Source organism: Drosophila montana, unplaced genomic scaffold (genome assembly GCF_035044405.1).
Source record: "Drosophila montana isolate Dmon_TW-CO22-7 unplaced genomic scaffold, ASM3504440v1 contig_1853_1, whole genome shotgun sequence".
NCBI lineage: Eukaryota > Metazoa > Arthropoda > Insecta > Diptera > Drosophilidae > Drosophila > Drosophila montana.
In genome coordinates this window covers 1338572-1358572 of record NW_026996772.1, presented here as the reverse complement: position 1 = coordinate 1358572, position 20001 = coordinate 1338572, and the positions used below count along the sequence as shown (strand labels likewise).

General features: G+C 41.1%; 1 protein-coding gene across 7 annotated transcripts in view; it reads right to left on the bottom strand.

Moving 5' to 3' along the window:
* The window catches only part of dnc (phosphodiesterase dunce), a 144333-nt gene that overhangs the window by 79234 nt on the left and 45098 nt on the right, over positions 1–20001 (bottom strand). For 3 of the 7 annotated variants that reach the window (XM_064700703.1, XM_064700702.1, XM_064700704.1), the window contains exon 2: positions 8706–9905. The exons of the other annotated variants lie outside the window; for them this stretch is intronic. In XM_064700703.1, coding sequence (XP_064556773.1) covers positions 8706–9844 — 1139 coding nt within the window. In that variant the 5' untranslated portion in view covers positions 9845–9905. The remainder of the gene's footprint in view (positions 1–8705; positions 9906–20001) is intronic. 7 annotated transcript variants of the gene reach the window in all.

The following is a 20001-nucleotide window of genomic DNA, read 5'->3' as shown; positions in this document are numbered from 1 at the left end:
TTGGCATCTAAATCAGGCAAAATAATTTTTACTTAAAATTCATGTCAAAATGTTACCCTCAAATATCCCTATGCCTATATAGGCATAGGTCCAAATTTTCCACCCCCATAACTCGGTCAAATCTCATCAGATTTTCACGAGGTTTAGGTCTTTGTTCGTGGCTTGGGCTCTAGGTCAGTTTAGAAACCAAATCTGGCAACATTATTTTTACTTAAAATGAATGTAAAAGTGTTTTTTTTTTTAAATATCCTATAAGTAATTATAAAAATCATGGGTAAAAATTTCCCACCCCCATAACGCGGTCAACACCCAACCCTTTTTCATAAGGTATGGTTTTTTGATCATGGTTTGACTACTAAATCAATTTGTCATCTAAATCTGGCAACATTCTTCTTGGTCAAAAATCATGTGAAAATGGTACCCTCAAATATCCTATATACACATAGGTCCAAATTTCCCACCCCAATAACTCGGTCAAATATCATCCGATTTTCACGAGGTTTGGTTATTTGTTTATTTATTTTATACGTACCACAGGCAAGGCCGGGGTATACCCGCTAGTTTATTATGTTATAATCATTTTGATTTTTTGATTGTTTTATATTATATTTTTATTTGTTTGATTTTTTTTTTTTTATTTTATTTACTTTTTGTTTAATTTTTTTTATGTCATTTTATTAATGTTTTTTTAATTTAATTTAATTTCATTATTTTCTTTTTTTATTGTATTTTATATATTTGTTTTTATTTAACTTTTTTATAATTGTTTTTTGTTTTATTTGAGTTTACTGTATTATATTTTTTTAGATATCATATCCAAGCAAGCAAAGTAAGAAGTTTAATTTCACAGTTGTAAGCTGACACTCAGTGCATCTCAATTGGGGATTCGAACCGGCGACCTGTTCAGTCACTTAAACGAAAACTATTTTATTCTGTTCAAATGTCTTCCTTTCGTTTCTGCTTCCCAAAATCTTCAGGGCTAAAATACTTAAGAATAAAAAGCTTTTTTTTCTGTTTTTATTGAATTCTATTTTTTCGCAGTTTCCTTTTAAGCATCAAACAGCAAGGGAGCTGTCAAATGCTTCAAGGAGTTTAAGTAAAGTGCTGTTAAAAGCTCTTGGCTCCTAGTTAAATTTTGTTGTTAAACATTTTATTGCAGCTGGCAAACATTGGAGCTGCTTTTGAAAGCTCTCCTTTCAGTGGGGCAACAAAAAGCGTAAAGAACATTCCGTTTGCCGCGTAGCTTTTAAAAGCTTTTGAAGAAGCTCCGAGGCGGGTAAAAGCTTTCAGAAAAACTGTCCAGCATGTGTCTGCACTAGGCAAAAGCTCGTCGTGGTGAAAAGCACTGGGAGTATCAGTAACAGTATTTAAAAGCTGTCGGAGAGCTTTTTAACTTTTGAGAAATGTTTTTGCCGTGCATTTGCCAAGCGTTTGCCCCGCGCTGACCCGGAGAGTCTTTGTGCAGGACACTGGCTGATTGAGCCTCGCAAGAAGCCATTTGGGTTGCACTTTGGCCCAACTGGACGCCGCTTTAATGCGCTGTAATGTGCATTACGTAATTACGTGAGTCTTCAGTTGCTCGCGAAGCAAATGCAAACAAACCAGACGCTTGGCATGCGCCCCTGCCCCACGTCCCTCCCTGGCCCCCTACTGCCGTACGCCCACTGTGTTGACACAAATCGAAAGGCAGCTGCCACTCGGTTTGCTCAACTCACATGCACAACACACAGCGCCGCCCCCTCTCACCCAGCAGCCATCCTTGCCTCACTGATTACAGGTAAAAATCGCCATGCCACGCGCTTCACTTTTTTGCTGAGACATGTTAGATTTTGTTCTATACCCTGTTGCCATTCAAAAGGATTTAAGCGAGTCGGCCTGAATTGTATCGTAAATAACATATATATATAAATATTGGATTTCTTTTTACCGATTAATCGCCAAGTGTCGATTTCTAGTTTTCCTTTGTTGTATATCTCGAGTAATATTCGAGCTACAGACCCCACATTTGGGATATACTCGTAGTTGCTCGTCTGGAGCTTACATATTATTTCATAGTTAAGATAAATCCCACAAGATTTCGATTGTGGTTAGACTATTGATATAATTATATCTTTGATTTATAAATATATACATACATATATTTGATCAAGATAAGCCAGTGTCAGTATTAGATAATAATAATTTAAGCTTTTTTTTTAACGATTTATTGCTTAGTGTCGATTTGTAGTTTTTCCTTTGTGCATTATTTCAAGGAATATTCAATATATATACTTATAACTGCTTGTATGGAATACAGAAACTATTTCATGTTTAAAATAACTCCCACTATTTCTGGGCGCGCTTAGAGTTTTGATATTTCACTGCCTTTGATCTGCGAGTTATAGAACGGCACGACATTAACAAATAAATTTAACAATGCTTGTTTATGTGCGCGGAGAGGGTATGTGTTAGTCGGACACATGCAAGCGCACAGATTTTGTTATTTTTTTGATATTTTGCGTTGAATTTTGTTTGCTTTCCCCCTCTTTGCATCACATTTTCTGTGGGCTTTGTGACATTATTGAAGGTCTTTGCCTGCAGTTCTCCGCAGTTCTCCGCCGCCGCATCGTGCTCCTTAGCGTGCCGCAGCACGTGCCGCGGCGTCAGTTGCGGCACAGTGTTGCATACTTTGCGGCTGCCTCAGCCTTAAGCGCCATCGACTTTCAGACAACAACAAGCAATAAAGCGCAAAAATCTCACGCCATTTCTCTGCTTCTCTGCATCTCTCTCTCCCCTGCCCCCCCCCCCCCCCCTCTGCTTTCACATGCTATCTCTGCCACTTTCTCACTTCAGCATTTTGCGTTCGCATATTAAGTTCTGATGCCTTATTAATTAGGATCTAATACGCTTTGGCCTTTGTACTACGCGGCGCATACGCAATATTACGTACATATGTACATATGTTGTTTAAAAGCCATTGTTTTATTTCCATTTCCATTTTTATTTATTTTTTATTTGCCATTCATGGCTTCTTTTTGCCGTTTAAAACCCATCCATTAAATAACATACTTTTCATTCCCACTGTATTTTGTTTTCTGTGTTATTTCAATTGTTTGAGTAAGCCGGGAATTTCGCATGAATTTCTGATTTGGCATTTTTATGTAGGTTTTTGTACGTTTATTTTTTTTATCAACTGCTGAAGAACAGGTTTCCCGCGAAAGGGATTATAAAATAATGAGAATTGCGTGCAACATGAAATTGAACTCTGTTTCGAATAGGATATGTGGCCTGGTTGGGCCGAATGCATTTATAATATTTAAATATGGAATCAAATGACACTCTCCGACAATATTTCGAGGTGATTTTAAATACATATTTAACAGTTAAGTCAGGTAAAGCTGATAGGTAAGACGCTTTCTGGTACATTACGCCTCAAAGGAAGCTCTCGATGTTGGCGTTGGGAGGAATTTCATTTCGCGACTCGCAGTTAATTGAGGCGAAGCACAATTTTTGTGGGTGGGTTGCGGGGTTAGCTCAGCTTTTTCTCACTCACCGCTCACAGCGACTCCCGCACCACCCGCACCACCCGCACCTCCCACTCCCTCGCCCCCTTCCCTTGTTATCCTGCGCGCAAAAATGCCTTCATTATCGCCGAGGAGTATGCAACGCGAATTTAATATATACAAACGAAAAGGCACGCGCGGTGCCGATGTCTTAAAAGGGTTTTCTTAGCCGGGCCAAAGCCAAAGCCAACCCACAAACACCCCCCCCCCCCCCCGCCCCTTTGGGCCCGCACCTAAGCAACCAGGCCATCCGCCTCTCTGTGTCTCATTTTGTGTATTTTTTTTTTTTGTACTTTTACTACGGGTTTTATTTGCCTGTTTGTCATTGGAGCCTCTCCGACTGCCTTTTTGGGCTGAAACTGTGTGACGAGCGGGTGAGCGTGCTTTTGTTTTGTTTTGGAGGGGATCTCCCTGCTTCCGCTTGGCCTCTAATCGAGCTCCCAGAACGCCTTTAGCAGCTCAGTTTAATTTGGCATTAGAATTGCCCACTGGGCGTTGCATTTGAAGGGTGGGGGGAGAAAGGCGGCATATTGAAAAATACTTGGACACAAAATAAATGGAGTCCAAGTCAGAGTGTAAGTCGAGTCAATCCCTGGGCAATGGCTCCCCAGAGCTCTATCCCACTCTGCCGTTTCTCTCGTCGGTTGCGCTCTGTTTCTTTTGGTCTTTAAAAATTATTCTTATCTTTGCTTTTCTGGCCTGGCCTGGCCTGTCCTGGCCTGGTCCATTTGTCTGTTATGTTTTAAATAATAAATAAACTGTAAACATAAGTCACGCATACATAAAGCGCAAAAGTTGAGCCCTTGGCTTTAAGAGATTTATGTGTACACTCCGAGAGTTGTGCCCAAAGCGTGGGCTCGGCTGGGCGGGGCGGGGGCTGAACTGGGTTGAGCTGTGCGGGTTAGTTGGAATTTAAAGCCAGCACCAAATAGTTAAGTTCTACACATTCCTGTTAACAAAGCCGCCGGAATGTTTATATGCGTTTTGATAGAATGCGGCACAGTAAACGCAAGAGTCGCGCCGAGCGACGGCGGGGAAGCGACGGGGTGCGGGCCTATTATGTTTGAAGAGTTCATTAGCAACGAACATGCGCAGTTGTTAAAGTCAACAAACATTGCAATACACTTGATATGCATCAGTGGTTAATTAACGCCCCGGGGGAGCTGGAACTTGCCACCTACAAATTGATAGCCTCATTAAAACACATTCTCAGCAATATCGACAGTCCAATCAGGATATATGTAGTATAATAATAATTTACATTTAAGCCAAACTTTGCAGTAAGCACTGGCATTACCTTTACAATCTTGAATTTGCTTCGAGGAATTCTACAATTACAGCTTTCACCATGAATTCACATATACGGAATGCTATTCCCATATACGAAACTGATTGATATATATTGACATTCATAGACACTTGCATTCAGGTGCTTTGACACGCAAGTAACCAAGTCTTATGGTCATTTCACACAAATAGGAACTCGGCTCGAATTTCAGACTAGATTGTGAGCCGTGCTTCCTTCCCTATCCACATTGGGAATAAGCTTATGTAGGATAATCTAAAGAAAAGATATATCTTACTCTTCCACTTTAATATCTGTAAAGTCGTTTCAATACTACAAATAATAGATGCAAGAAAAAGCTCTCCTTTATAAACATTTTCTTCTAAGATATCTGAAAAAGCCAAATCAATATATGATATATCCAAAGTAAAGCTCTCCTATAAAAGCCTCTTCTCCTAAGATATTTGCAAAGTTGCATTTATATCAGGCATAATATATTCAAATCAAAAGTCTCCTATAGAAACCTTTGCTCCTAACATATCAGCAAAGACAAATCAATATATGATATATCCAAAGTAAAGCTCTCGCATAAAGGCAACAAGTCTGCTAGGGTATTTAATCTTTGATCAAATTAGCCCGTTTTCGTTTGTTTTCCTTAAAATATCCACATTGTGGTGTGCGGCTTATTTATTTGTTTTTGTATATAATTTTTAAAAACAACTATTTCCATTTTAAGTGAAATTTAAATTGGATTTTAAACTCAACAAATCACGGATAAAACATAATTTCACACTAAAAGCAGGCAACATAATATTGCTACAAGTTAGGTTTATATAATATTTCAAAAGAATTTATAAATACATTTTGGACGAACTAGCTTGTGTTTAAGGGCAAAGCTCAACATTAGATTCCTTGAATAAATTCCTATTTTATTCATTTTTAAGCTGAAAAAGTAATTAAAGTCCGTTTGGTATATACATTTTCATTCTGTTTAACTGCTTCTTCTTAATAGAATTTATTAATAAATAGTTTACTGTGAAAAAAGTTGTATTTGTCTGCATTTAACCAAAGTTTAGATGGCTTTGATTATAGCTTTAGTTTTGCTTTAAATAGCTTTAAATTATTTGAACAGCAGCTGGGCCTGCCTTTATTACAATGAGTAAAAGCGAGAGTATTTGAACTTCGGAGTCAACTGTTGCTGATTGTTTAATGGCATTTTATTTGTATTATAAAGCCATGTTCCTGCATAAATTAGCAGGCGAAGCACACTTAAACAAAAACAACAACAACAAATGAATTAAATGTGTTTTTATATTTTATATAAAACATTCGTTTGGCATTCGTTTACGCCGGCGGCAATAAGAGAAATATGGGAATAGCATTCCGTTTTTTTATGTATTCATTTGTTTTTATGTTTATAATTTTTGCTGCGTTCATGGATTTAAGGGAAACTACAAGCGTTATGTGCATACATTAAAAGTTATATTAAAAGCGCCAGTTTTTTTTTTTTAATTTATTATTAATAATGCGCTAGCTGACATTTTGCGGCCTTGCTCGGCTCCAGCGGCTTTTTGCTACAAATTTTGTGCAACATATTTTCACCCATCTGCCGCATGTGGAACGTTTCAGTCTACACTAGCTAACATTGCCCGGCTTTACAGCTTTTAGCCCCTTTATACATCAATTTTCCACACATTTTGCGCCCTCTCTCGAACTGTACTTATATATTTGAAGGTGAGTTTGAAGTCCCTCGAAAAAAGAACCAAAAGTTGGCAGCAAAGTTTTCCTGAGAATCTGACAAAACTCTCGCGCGCCTTTTTCCAACCGAGAGGGTCGATTTTGCGAAAAGCGAATTCAAACAAAGATCGTTGAAAGTGAGCTTAGGGCTGAGCTGGCTAACAGGCAGTCAATCAATCAATCAGTCAGTCACTCAATCTGTCAGTCTTTAAAAAGAGCTGAATGCAAATGAAGCAAAAATAAAATAAATAGGTGAATAATCTGAGCAGAGCAACGGCTGACAACACCTGTTTAAATAATGCTTGAGTAAAAACAGCCCACGTGTGCGGCCAAGTGCAGTTCGTGTTTTATTTAACATTCGATATTGGGTTGATTTTATAATTAATGCATTTCGCGGTCATTTCGTCGAAAAGTTTTGTTACCCCTTTGCTGGTCATTGGGTTCGCCTATTTATGGCACTGACTGTAGCCGCGGATGCCGCTGCGGGTAATTGTCATAATTGTTTTTCGTGCTCTGACGTTTGTAATTAACGTGGATAAGGTCTATCTGCTCTTCTCTATAGATACATGTGCGCCTCTTTTTCTCCCTCTCTTCTTCTGTGTCTCTCGCTCACTCTCTCTCTCACTCTGCGTCTCTGTGATGTCGCTGTTGTTGCCACGTCGCAAACGAAAACATTTAAATTTAATTATACGACTATGACAAACAATTTTGGCATTTTGACAACGAACTGGGCCGAGGGCAGCAATCGCAGCCGGTGGGCAACGGAGGGGCGTCTTGTGGCGTGTGGTGTGTGGCGGGGCGGGGCGGGGCGGGGCGGGTAACAAATGACAACTGGCAACTGTCGAACTGCGAGTGACATTTGGAGCGCACACGGAGCGTATGCGCGATTTGCCCCGCAGCCAAAACAACAATTAATAATAAGAGAACCATTTGACATGCAAATTCTGGGCGCACGGCTGAGGGCAGCGGGACACGGAAGCGGATACAGACACAGGACACGGAAGCGCATTAGCCGCAGGCGGCAAGGGCAGACGTCTGTTTCGACAATGTTGTTAATCAAAAGATTTTTGTTGTCTCTCGGTAGACAAACAATGCGAATCACTTAGCTAAGCGATTTTGTGTCAAAACTGTTGAACAGCTAAGTTCATAAACAGAAATCCAAGAGTTTTTGTTTACAATATTATCGTGTTAGGCAGCTCAGCTTTCCCGCTGGAGGCACTTTTGACAAGTCTCAAAATAATGCTATATGGCATAAGAACTTTGCCTGTCTACTCGCTTAGTCAATACTTTACGGAACTGTTTGGCAACTGTTTGCAATTTGGCTTTGCTTCGATGCGAAGGCACGAAAAGAAATAAAGAAAAATATGTCCAGAGTGTCTAAGACAACCAACTCGCCAAGCAGCTTTGCCAGCAACCCCTTGGGGCTAGTTGAATAGGATCGTCTAAGTTTTCTGCGCTGTGCCGAAGCTTAAATACCCTTGCAGGCATATACCACACATGCATCCCCCAAACAGCTTTTGCATCGTTTTCCTGGAGCTTTCTTAGGGTGAACTACATCTATCTTTGTGAATTGGGTTAAGCTATATTTAAAAGAAAGAAAAAGGTAAAATGGCTCTGGTCGGGGTTAGCCAAAACCTCTACGAGATCTTACATACTAAATTTGCTGTCTCTTGCTGTCTATGCTCCCAAAACCTAAACTGAAAAACGACATTCTCCGATAACTATCGATTTCGTGCAAATGGGGGAGGGGAGCCGTCGACTTGAAGACCCATTTCTTACTAGTCTCTACGATAGAAGCGTTCCCACAGACAGACCAAAGGGCAGACACATAGACGGACAGACGGACTTCATATATAACTTATAGAGTCGGATATGCTTTCTTCATGATACCATAGATACAGGGTATACAAATGATGCATGCGAAGGGTCTAGATGTTATGGCAGCTATATGATAGAGGCTCCGGATGCACATATCGACATGGTTATATGGACTCTGCTCTTGATGTGCTTGCCAAACGTAGGCACGAAGTTTAGGGATCGAGCCCCCGTTAAGACCAAGTAGATATTATATATTGTGGTAAACTTAGTAGGATTGAAGATGTCGTGAGACAATTATAAAATTCTTGCTCTTGCATACATACCCAAAGAGATCCGTCTCGCTGCCCGGGAAACTGATGCGTGGTGACAAGGGCGAGCGTCCGGCTCGCTTGAGCATATCATGAAGACCCGGTGGGGCGTGTATCGGACTTAGGATGGTAATCTTGCGATTGGGCGGCGCCAGAAAGCCACCGCTGAGGGTCAGCTGGGTGCGCATGCCCGCCGAGGAGGAGCTACTCTTCATCTCAATGGTTTCGGCCGACTTGGAGATGAGTATCGAGGAGGACTGCTGCAGTCCCAGCTTTGACAAGGACAGCTGCATGCCCGCCTCAGCCATGCCAACACCATCTCCACTGGCCGCCGAAGCGTCATCGATCTGTGTGGAGGCGCTCCGTATGCACTTCTCCGGCCTAGCACCGCTCACCGGTGTCATGCTGGCAGCCGCCTCCGAGTGTGCCGATGTCGAGCGCACAAACTGACGCACATGCTTCTGATGGGCGGTTAGAAAGCCGTGCGCCTCCGGCTGCTGCAGAAAGCTCTGGAACTTGGCCTTGCCCACGCCCGTCGCCGTGCTGCCGCTCTGCGTTGAGGAGCTGACGTAACGTGTGGTGCTGCTGCTGCTGCCACTGCGCTGCTCGCTGGTGATGATCGAGGTCGATGACTGCGCCTTCAGCTGCTGGGCCAAGGCCGCCGCCGTGCTCAGCAAGTGTCCGCTCTGCTCGCCAACAATCGCGCTCGACTGCAGGCTCTGGCTGCGTGTGCTGCTCGACATGATCTTCTGCTGGCTATGCTGCGTCTGCGTCTGCATTTGTTGCATTTGGAGCTGCTGTGCCACGGCAGCGGCGGCCGCAGCGGCGGTGCTGCTGCTGCTGCTGCTGCTGGTCACGGAATAGGAGCGCGTGGCCAATTTGCTGCTGGTGCTGGTGCTGCTGCTGCTCGATGTCTGGCTGTACTTTTGGGTGTGTGTGAGCTTTGTCTGTTGCAGCAGCTGTTGCTGCTGCAGCTCGGTGAGGCCCGTGACAAAGACGTTGTCGTCGCCGGGCGAGCCCAGCTCCAGATCTGCCACGGAGCGCACCTCGTCGGCATCGACCTCGCTGGGCGTGGTAATTATGTATTGCGGCGGCGGCACATGACTGCCGCCCGGAGCTGTGACTCCATTGTTGTCGCTGGAGTTGTCGGACATTGCGTTGGGCTCGGGTTACTTGTGGCTAGGTGGTCACGTTACTGTGGGATGTTTCCTTTGGCTACGGAACACAAACATGTTTTTTTTCTTGTTGTTTTTTGTTTTGTTTAACACAATTAAAACGCGTTGTCTGCGACTGAAACTCTTACTCTTACTCAAACTCTTTTCTCTTTTATACTTTTATTTTATTTATTAATTTTATAATTTGCCGCAACTGTTGCATGTCTCGACGTGCTGTTAAATTTTGTCTGGCTTTCTGTTTGGCTGTTGGGCATTATGCCTTCAATCAACGCGCAGAACTTTTGCGAAAAACAAAACAACTTTTTCATTAGATGTTGTTGAAAATTCCCTTCGAGTAGAGAAGCTAAAACTAGAAGATTTTTAGCCGACGGGTAACACCCTATACATACTCGAGAATGTTTAAAAAAAAACTGATAATCGATAAGAGAGATCAACGATAGTGCCGAAAATTGTTTCGTTTGTAGCGAAATGTTATCGGTATTTAAAAGTCTACAAATATTTAAAATCCAGCTTGATCTGAAGACTGAACACAGAGGTGTACAGGATCCGAGCTTCGAACAAGCTTAGCAAATGTTGCAATGAATGTTGCTATGATTTTTTTTTTAACATAAATTACACAACTTTTCGCACCTACTACAGCCAAATTTGAGCTGCATTTGCAGAACGGGAATAGGTGAGGCAAACGCATTCGCACACAATTCCTGTTCAGAATGGAAAACAAGTGAACTTTTGCGGCGCTGCCAAACTGTGTGGCTAATGTAAAAAGTGTCTGCCTCGCAGACACATCATATCGCATGCTACATGCTCAAGCAACACAAAAGTTGGCTCCGGCCCGAGCGCAACATGTAACCCGACAGCATTTGTGTGTGCCATTTGTTCCGCCAAAACTCAGCTCATTCACAAGCAACGGCAGCGGCAACAGTTCGCTCTCTTGCCCAAGTGTTGCACGGTAGCAGCCAGATGTTGGCCTTGGGGCTCAGTTCGTAGTGGCAGTTTTTGTTCTGTGTGTGTTTTTAATTTTTTGTGCCACTAACAAGCTGCATAATTAAGAGCACACATTTTCGGGCCAGCAACTGTGAAGTGGAAAAACTATGAGGCGTGAACATTGACCCTGAATCACAGCGAATAACAATGCTAATTGATTTGCTGCTGATGCCAGTTGCCAGTTGCCAGTTGCCAGTTGCCAGCTGCCAGCTGCCACCAGCTAGATGCCAGATGCCAACTCTCCTGTTGGCCAACTTGGCCAGTTGGCCATCATTCATCTGGCAGCTGGACCTGGCTGGCATGGATGACTTATTTAGTTTGGTGTTATTAGCTGATTGCCAGCTTCAAAGGACACGCTTCCTGCATTTTTCAATCAGTTGGGAATAAATATAAGGAGAAATCTGCAACACGGTACATTGCGAAATAGTATTGAAGGCAGCTTTTGAAATTTTGATGCACTTGCAATGACCTTAATGGGAGCTCGCAAAGGTTACCGATAATCGATAGCTCTCGATAGGTGAACAATATTTATTGAAATGCAGTTATTTAAAAATCAATCGATATGCAAATCAGCCAAAAGTTTCATTCAACTCGATATCGTGACTAAAGCAAACAAATGCGGAAGCAGAAAATGCTTTTAGAGAGTGCATTTTGCGATATTTGCGAAACATGCACACGTTGGAGCCTTTAATGCTTTGCATTTTCTGTGGAATTGGAAAAATACCTCGCCACCGATTGCCTCTATTCGCCATGCTGATGCTGATGCTGATGCTGATGCTGATGGTGATGGTGATGGCGATGATGACCCACTCAAAGTAATTACAGTTGCAAAGAATTGATTGCATCATTTCAGTTATTGTGGCGCTTGCGCCGAGCGACAGCTGTCGCTGCAATGTTGCATAATTCCCATGAAAATGCAAATCAATTTTATTTTTCATTTGATTTGAATTTTTTTTTTAGGACAGCGACCATCACGAGCAGGCCTCGCCTTCACTTATTTGATGGCTTCAATTACGCATCGGGTTGTTTATTAATTGGCGAACATTTGATTAGCTTATTTTGCTGGCGATTCTTAAAATCAATTCACGGCAACAACAAAATGCTAATTTGCATGCACACGGCAAACCCTAAACAACATGCAACAGCAATCAGTGCAGGGTCCGACCATTAGATACCTCAACTAAAGTACACTATGAATGCGCGCTAAATTCATAATTTTTTATTTAATTTTTCTATAATTTTCCAAGCAACAGGCGAGTGCTCAAAGTTAATTTCAGGCATTTCGTATGCTAGCAATTGTTTGTTTAAACTTTACAAATTCTCTTTAATCAACGTTGAGTGAACGAGAAGCATTTCCATGTAATTGAGTTAAGCTCAAATTTCAAAAATATTCATACAAATAACGAGTTTTTCATGTCTACTTTTAAGCTTTTATTTATATATTAATTTTCTTAGAATCAACAAGAACTCAATAAGCAGAAATTCATATTGATGCAACGAGTGCGCATATCGATAACAAAATGCCAGAGACGGGAACAGAAACGATAGCTTTGTGGCAAATATATCGAACTGCTTGTCTCTTGATCTATTGAACAGTGTTGCAAATGCATTTTTATTATTTGTTAATTAAGGCACACACACACACACACACAAGTTACGCAAACATGTAGATATTGTTGCTGTTGCGTACAATGCCTGAAACCTACATATATCGACTATATTGATACAAGCCGTGTGTGCCCTAGCTGCAATAAGCGCATGTATGGGCTTGTGTGGATTGCCCCGCCGTCCCGCCTCCCTGCCGCCCCACCACCCACCACCCACAGCCCCTGCCGAACGTCTAATAAAGCAACCAGGGCGCCATTGTTGCCGAAGGTTGTATATTTCTCCTTTTTTTTATTCGCCTCGTTTGCTGTCAACATCATTAGCCATATATCAAGTTGATTTTTAGTGAAATGAGCCTGAAAACCAGCAATCCCAAAGGGTGTCGCATCGAGCGAATACTTCAACCTCATTTACAAGCGCTTGACATGAGCGCTGAAAATGTTTAAATTCCCAGAAATATAAACACAATCACAAACACTGCGCAGTGTTGAATTCTGTTCGCATTACGCGCAGACAAGTAATTCGATTAAAAACATAAAAAAATAAAAATGGCATACAACAAACGTTTTCGATTTATTGAGGTGTATGCACAAGTTTATCGAACACTAATTGGCTTTATGAATGGCTGAATGCGTTTGCAATACAAAAAAAATAAATAAATAATAATACATCTGTTAATGCGCTTGAATTTTGATAAGGCACATTCATAAATGCCCCAGACTTAATTAGCAAATGCAAATTTCAGCTTGAGTTGCGTATCATATGAAGGCTGTGTCCTTAACGCAAGTTAACTGATTGAAGAAAGTATCTATATATATGATATATATATTTTTAACGTGTTTATTCTGCCCGACCGACGGACAGACTAAGACCAACACGCTAGAGCTAAAGTTCCACCCGCATGTGTGAAAAATTTGTGGAAATAGTTCTAAATCATTTTCAATGATCTTTGTGAAAGTATATACATATGTATATATATATTTATTTATATCTATGAATCTTTGTCCTGACCCACCGACGGACAGACTGAGGCCAAACCGTAAGAGCTAGGTAGCTGCATTTATAATATTCCACCCGCATGTGTGGAAAATTGGTGGAAATAGTTAGAATTCATTTTCAATGATCCTTGTGAAAGTTTCAGCTCATGCCTTAAAGTTCTACGTTATAAAAGAACGAATGCATTTTGCAACTATTTTTTAAGTATTAAGGATTCGATTTCCCACAATACGAACAGGGTTTGCAGAAGTGACGCCTACAATTCTCAGATAAAAACGAAAGCCAAGCAATGCCAGAAAATAAACTCGAGTAGGATGTTTAATCCACACTCAGAAAGGAAGTTCAACCGAAACGAAACTGAGCAACGGGCCATTGTTGACGGATTAACTGTTTCTTTCCATGGAATCGTGCCGGCACCCTTGATAAAATATTGCACCTAAGCTGCCAACTGGACGCGAAAGTTGGCAAAGACGGGCGCACTTAACGCAAGAAACAGAGGTAAGAGATTTCAGCTAAATGAAATACAACAACCGACAGCTTTATCCAGTTGTTATGCCATTTATTTATTTTTAATCGTCGTTTGGTTTCGTTGCTCGCGCCGCGAAGTAGGCAACAATAATTAAATGCCAAGGACAAGAAACGGCAGTTGGCATTTAAAATACGAACGTTCTCGCCGCGTCTCGCAAATTTAAACATTTCGATTTTATTCTTAGCCCATTGACACGTCGATGCTAACTGATATCGATGCTAATGCATTCCTATTCTGAATATAACTTTTGAGATCTCTCGTGACAGATGTTATTTTTGGTTGCTTTCATATTTTTGGCACAGCTTGCTGACCTTCAACTTGTGCCTGATTGTGTGTGGGTTGAGTTGAATTTGGTAAACGTCAGAAATACTGCAGTTAGCCACGCCTTCTTATAAGTCAGGTGGAGTTTATGAGCAAAGGTTCAGGTTAACTCAAAGGCAGCCTTTGTATTTTCATTAAAGCTGATCAATTGCTAGCGAAGTTCCCAACCATCTATTCAACGCTCAATATAATAGTCAAATTGCTTAATATATCCCACAGTGGGGCAATAAGTAGTTAATTTAGCTTAAGCCCCACACGCCATTAACTGGTTCAAATCCCCCCAGCTGCCACATCGCAATATCTTGTGAAAAGCGTTTGACATTAAACAAATTAGTTAAACTTTTCACTTTCGCCAACATGTCATAAACGTATATTTTATTCCTTTAACCTTTTGGCCAGAGACTCGATTACTGCTTAAATGTTAAGCCCATTGGCGACTGTTAATCAAGTATTCTGCAATATTAAACAACAGGCAGGGTAGGCGGCTGACCTTGGCCGGATACCGGGCCGGATGCGTCTGGCGCTACGTCTTATTTGTGTAAATTTGTCATCGTAAATTTTTTATATGCCACCACGCGGCAGCCTTGCAATTTAATCAAAGTTCCATTAATAATGAAATACCGTCGCGTACTGCTAAATTAAATGAGCCAACCAACTGAAATTATAGACGACCTCCCGTAGCTGCGCACATTGCTTAAGCTTGTTTAAGCCGTACGTGCGTTGCTCGCGGGGATTGCCTCTGAGTGGCCCCCCATGTTATGGGGCACTGGGCCGGAGTCAGTCGTCAGTCAGTCATTTCTTAAAGGCAACACAACAATCAAAGAGCTGGCTTTTGTGGCTGGCCACATTCAAAGCGAATTCCAAAATTGAGATGCGACAAACAGCTGCCAAAAGAGGTGCCCAAGTATTTAATATATTCGGCATGTTATTTGCCAGCATAAGGTGAAACTGTTCAGCATGGTTAGTGAAAAGGAGTTAACTGAAGAACTTAAGGATTTTTTGTATAGATTGATTGATACAAAAGCTGATATTTATACTTTAGCTTCCTTTTGTGCTCAATTCGATCTCGAAGTGGGCGAAATGTTGGACATGGTTTGCAAGAAAAGCATTAACAGTGACATTTGCTAACGTGACGTCATAACCCTGCGTGCAAAAAGTCGCCGGTTCAAATCCAGCAGTAGCTTTCTATTTCATAAATATATCATTTCTTAAATTGTCCCGTAAATAAAGCTAAGGCTGACGCTAATTGCCAAAACAATTTTATGTTCTCTTAGAAAGAATATGAACTTTTTTCGGACAACCAATTTGTCAACTTTAAGCAAGAGCTCAATTTTGTTACACAGTGTAAATGAGCTGGGGGCAGAAGCAATGAATTTAATGCTGAGCCACTGGTACGCGAAAGTGGTAATCAATGAATTCAAAAGCTTCAAGATTGTATAGGGGCTGAGTGGGAGGGGGGGGGGGAGGGGGTTGGTAAGATAGAATTTCGAGGGAGTCGGCCATAAATTTGCTTAATTTATTGTGCGTGTTGTGTGGGGCTGTTTGGCTTTAAAGCTAACGTTGAACGCAAATATCCAATCGAAATTGGAGCGCAGAGCTCAAAGACGACAATGGAGACAGTAATAGGTTGGGGCCGTGGCCAGGGGTGCGGGGAGGGCCGAAGAAGACGTTGCCGGTGACGGCGATGTTGCTACAAAGCCACAAAACCAATTTGATGATGGGGTTGAGGTTGAAGTTGACTTTAAGACTGGCGTGGGCTGACAGAGGTCCGACCTTTTGATGGGCAGCTCGTTAGCTGGCGCACGCTAAGTACTAGGGCGGGGACGTGGGCGTGGTAGGTGCAAGGTAAATTGTGGCAAGATAAGTCAAAAGCAGCAGCCGCACTCACCAGTTTATTGAAAAACTCATTATGTTTTGTGTTTTGACTTGGAAAATTTCATCAATATGATTTTTTCATAATAATTTCCCAGATATATATTTATAAATAAATATATATATACATTTATATTGTAGAGCATATTGTTGGCTGCAAGTTTGAACAAAGTTCAAAAGTCTATATAAATTCCAGTTGGCCAACAATATGGCTTAACAGAACTTGTGGCATTCAGAGCTCTCCCCTATTATGTGTAAGTTATACGAAAAGTTTCCTATTGAAAATTCGCTAGCAGCTCAAAAGGAAGCGTGAAAAAGAGAAATGCAAAGCAATTTCAGTTTATTATCTGATTATAAACTTGGCATATTCAAGGTGTTATGGCCCAATAAATATTAAGTAGAAGTAGCTGATTCATTTATGCAATTATCAACTGGCAAGGTTAAAGTCTGAAACACACACGAATTTTTTTATGAAAGAGAAAGAAGCAGCGTCTAAGTGGATCATTCAGATTAACTCTGATGAGATGTTTTAAAGTTGAACAGGAAATTTAGAATTCCCGCAGCCTTATTCCTCGGTAGAGCGTATCTCTGAGAAAGGAGTACGCCGGTTCGAATCCAGCGTATGGATTTAGAATTGTCTTGGCCAAAGGCTTTATTAACCAGTGCTATTAACTATTGTCTATGCTTTTAATAAAAATAATACAAGTTAAAATAAAAATAAAACGAATGATAATGACAATGATAATGATAATAGTAATGATAATGGTAATGATAATGATAGTGAAAATAATAATGATAATGAAAATAATAATAATGATGATAATGATAATAAAAATAATAATGATAATGATATTGATAATGAAAAAAATAGATACAAAATAATAATATTAAGAGAAGTAGTTTCCACCAGCTTAAAGCTTATACAGAGTATTGCGCAGTCGGTGTAGGCGTTTCTAATTGAAAATCTTGAAGGGGCTGGTCCTTCAAAATACTCCGTGTATTTACCTATTAGATAAACTGCCTGCAGGCTGATGGCTAGCTGAAAAATGTTACATAATCGCCAATCATGCCGTTCGCCGGGCAAAGTCAAGTCTGTCAAACAGTCTTTGGCTGGGCTTGAGTTGGGTCACCCGACAAGGTCCTGCCACACACACACACACACACACACACACAATTGACTATGGCTATGGGCAGAAATTTTGAAAAAATAACGAAGCAGTCACGTTTGAAATGCAAAATCGATGTGGACGCAAATTTGAGGATTTTTTTCTCTTCTTTTTTTGTGGCGTTCAGGCGGCCTCTGAGCTTTAAAGGAAGCTGCTCGCCAGTCTGTCTGTTTGGCGCGGATAGCACTGTGACACACACACGCACACACACTTACACAGAGTTAAATAGGTATGTGTGCGTGGCAAAGCACATGCCGTGCGCGCTTTTGTGTGTGCACTCATAGTACAATGTGTGTGTATCTGTGACAGTCAATGCAAACAGCTAAAGCGCCGAATTCCTAACATTTGCCGTGTCTATGGTATGTCTGTGTGTGTGTATGCGTGTGTGCTGAAGAGATTTTCCAGCAAATTGTTTTGTACTCACACTCATACACACGCACATGCATAGCTTATCACAGTCTGTGATGTACATGCATCCACCTGGACAGTTGAGCATTCGTTTCAAAATGTTGCTGACGCTGCTTCTCTTTCCTACCTCCTGTTCTGTCTCTTTCTCTCTCTCTCTCTCTCTCTCTCTTTCGCTCTCTCTCGCTCGCTCTGTGCCTCTATCCGCATAGCTCTTTCTTTCGGCCGTATTTGCTGTCAAAATATTTAAGGGCTCTTACCTGCACATACACACATATACTCTGACACACACACAGCCTCACACACACACAACCCACACACGAACATAAGTGCCTGGCAATATTGTGGCATTTTGCGACGATTCCAATTTTTCGTTGCATACTTTTTGGGGCTGCAAAATTATGTAACATAATAATTCAATGAATATCAAACGTATAAGCTGCAGACTCTACTCCGTCCTACTACGTGCTCCCTGTCTCACCTATGCACTATTGGCCATAAGATTAAAGATACCCTACACAATGGCTCTGAAGTGGTTCGAATGATATTTGCACTCGAGCATAGACATGCCTTTATTTATTATTAAGAATTCTTGAATAAATTCCGTGAAATCTAAAGAATACATGGCTATTATAAAACCTGAAAGAACGGCTATCTTTGACAGGCCAAAGAGTACATACCCTTATAGACAGTATAGTGAAACTTCTATAGCTTACATATGTCATGAATTACAATGCCCTCAACAGTACCCGCTGCCCCTCTACTATAGAAAGACATAAGTATATGCGGTTGTCGGTATGTCTGGGCTTCTCTCTTACATTGCGCTTGGTATTAGCTTTTCGCATTTGCTATATGGAGTCGCATAATCCAGCTTACTGCATACCATATACCCCATTTCGAGGGTTTAATGACTACACGGTATAAAACAACAAAATTATCGACTGAAATTATTTTAGCTGTCAGCAAGTAGGCTATGTAATAATATCAACGGCTGCTTGTAGAGGGAGGTCCAAAAATGATGAACACAACTGATGGTAAAGCGCAACGAAAAGTTTTACTCCAGCAGCTGCTGTGTGTCACACACACACACACACACACACACACACACACACACACACACAGAGAGACAATCTGTAGACAGACACACAGATATAAGCGCACTTCGCGCTTGCCTGAGTGCCATTTGTCCAAACTTTCGTTTGTCATCTGGATTTTCTGCCAAAGACTATTTGATATACATATGTATATACATATGTATTTATAATTTATAAGACCCAATTAAAATGATACACTATTCGAAATACTCGTAGCAGAGTGTAAGTATATATACATATATGTAACTTAATAAGCTGCCAGTCCTGGAGACAATTTAGCAAATTGGCAGCACTCAGGAATTTACACGCCCACTCTGAAATATACTGACAATCTAGCAAATTGGGACACTCGCTGATTTACCATACCGCTACTTAATATAAACGTAATCTAGCAAATTGGCATCACTGCTTAATATAAACACAATCTAGCACGTTGGCAGCACTCAGAGATTTTCAAGCCCCCTTTCTATAATACATATATATAGTACTAGCGGGTATAACCCGGCCTTGCCCGTGGCAAGTATGTTATAAAATCAATGTTCTCAAACAAATTTCAAATGATTTTGAAACTGATCGGACGGTAAACAACTAACTTTCATACAAACATTTTCCGCCAATTTACCACTGTTGCGAGTGGAATTTCCCAAATCGCTGAAACACGTATTCATAACATTCTTATGCAGAGCTTTGAAAATATGTGTGAAGCAAATCGGACACAACATAAAACTTCGCACAAAAAATCTTTGAGTCGCATTCCACCCGAAAAAGTTTGGATTCTGCGAAAAGTGTGAAACACGTCTCAAATGATTTTTCTTATAGAACTTTGGAAACGAATTTGAGCGCGAAACGTCACCCACCAAATCTTTGACCTCCATTTCCACCAAGGAGGAACGGATTTTCCTAAAAGTGTGAAACACCCCTCAAATGAATTTGAACAAAGATCTTTGAATATAAGTTTGAGGCCGATCGGATGGTAAACAAAAAAGTTACATACAAACGTTTTTCGCGATTTTTCAACACTTGCGGGTGGAATTTCCCAAAACCCCGTCTTAACGTGCACCTACATCACATAAGGTAACTGCAGTGAAAATTTCAGCTTCCTAGCTCTTACGGTTTGGGCTGTGCGTTGATCACCAATCAGTCAGTCAGTCAGTCAGTCAGGAC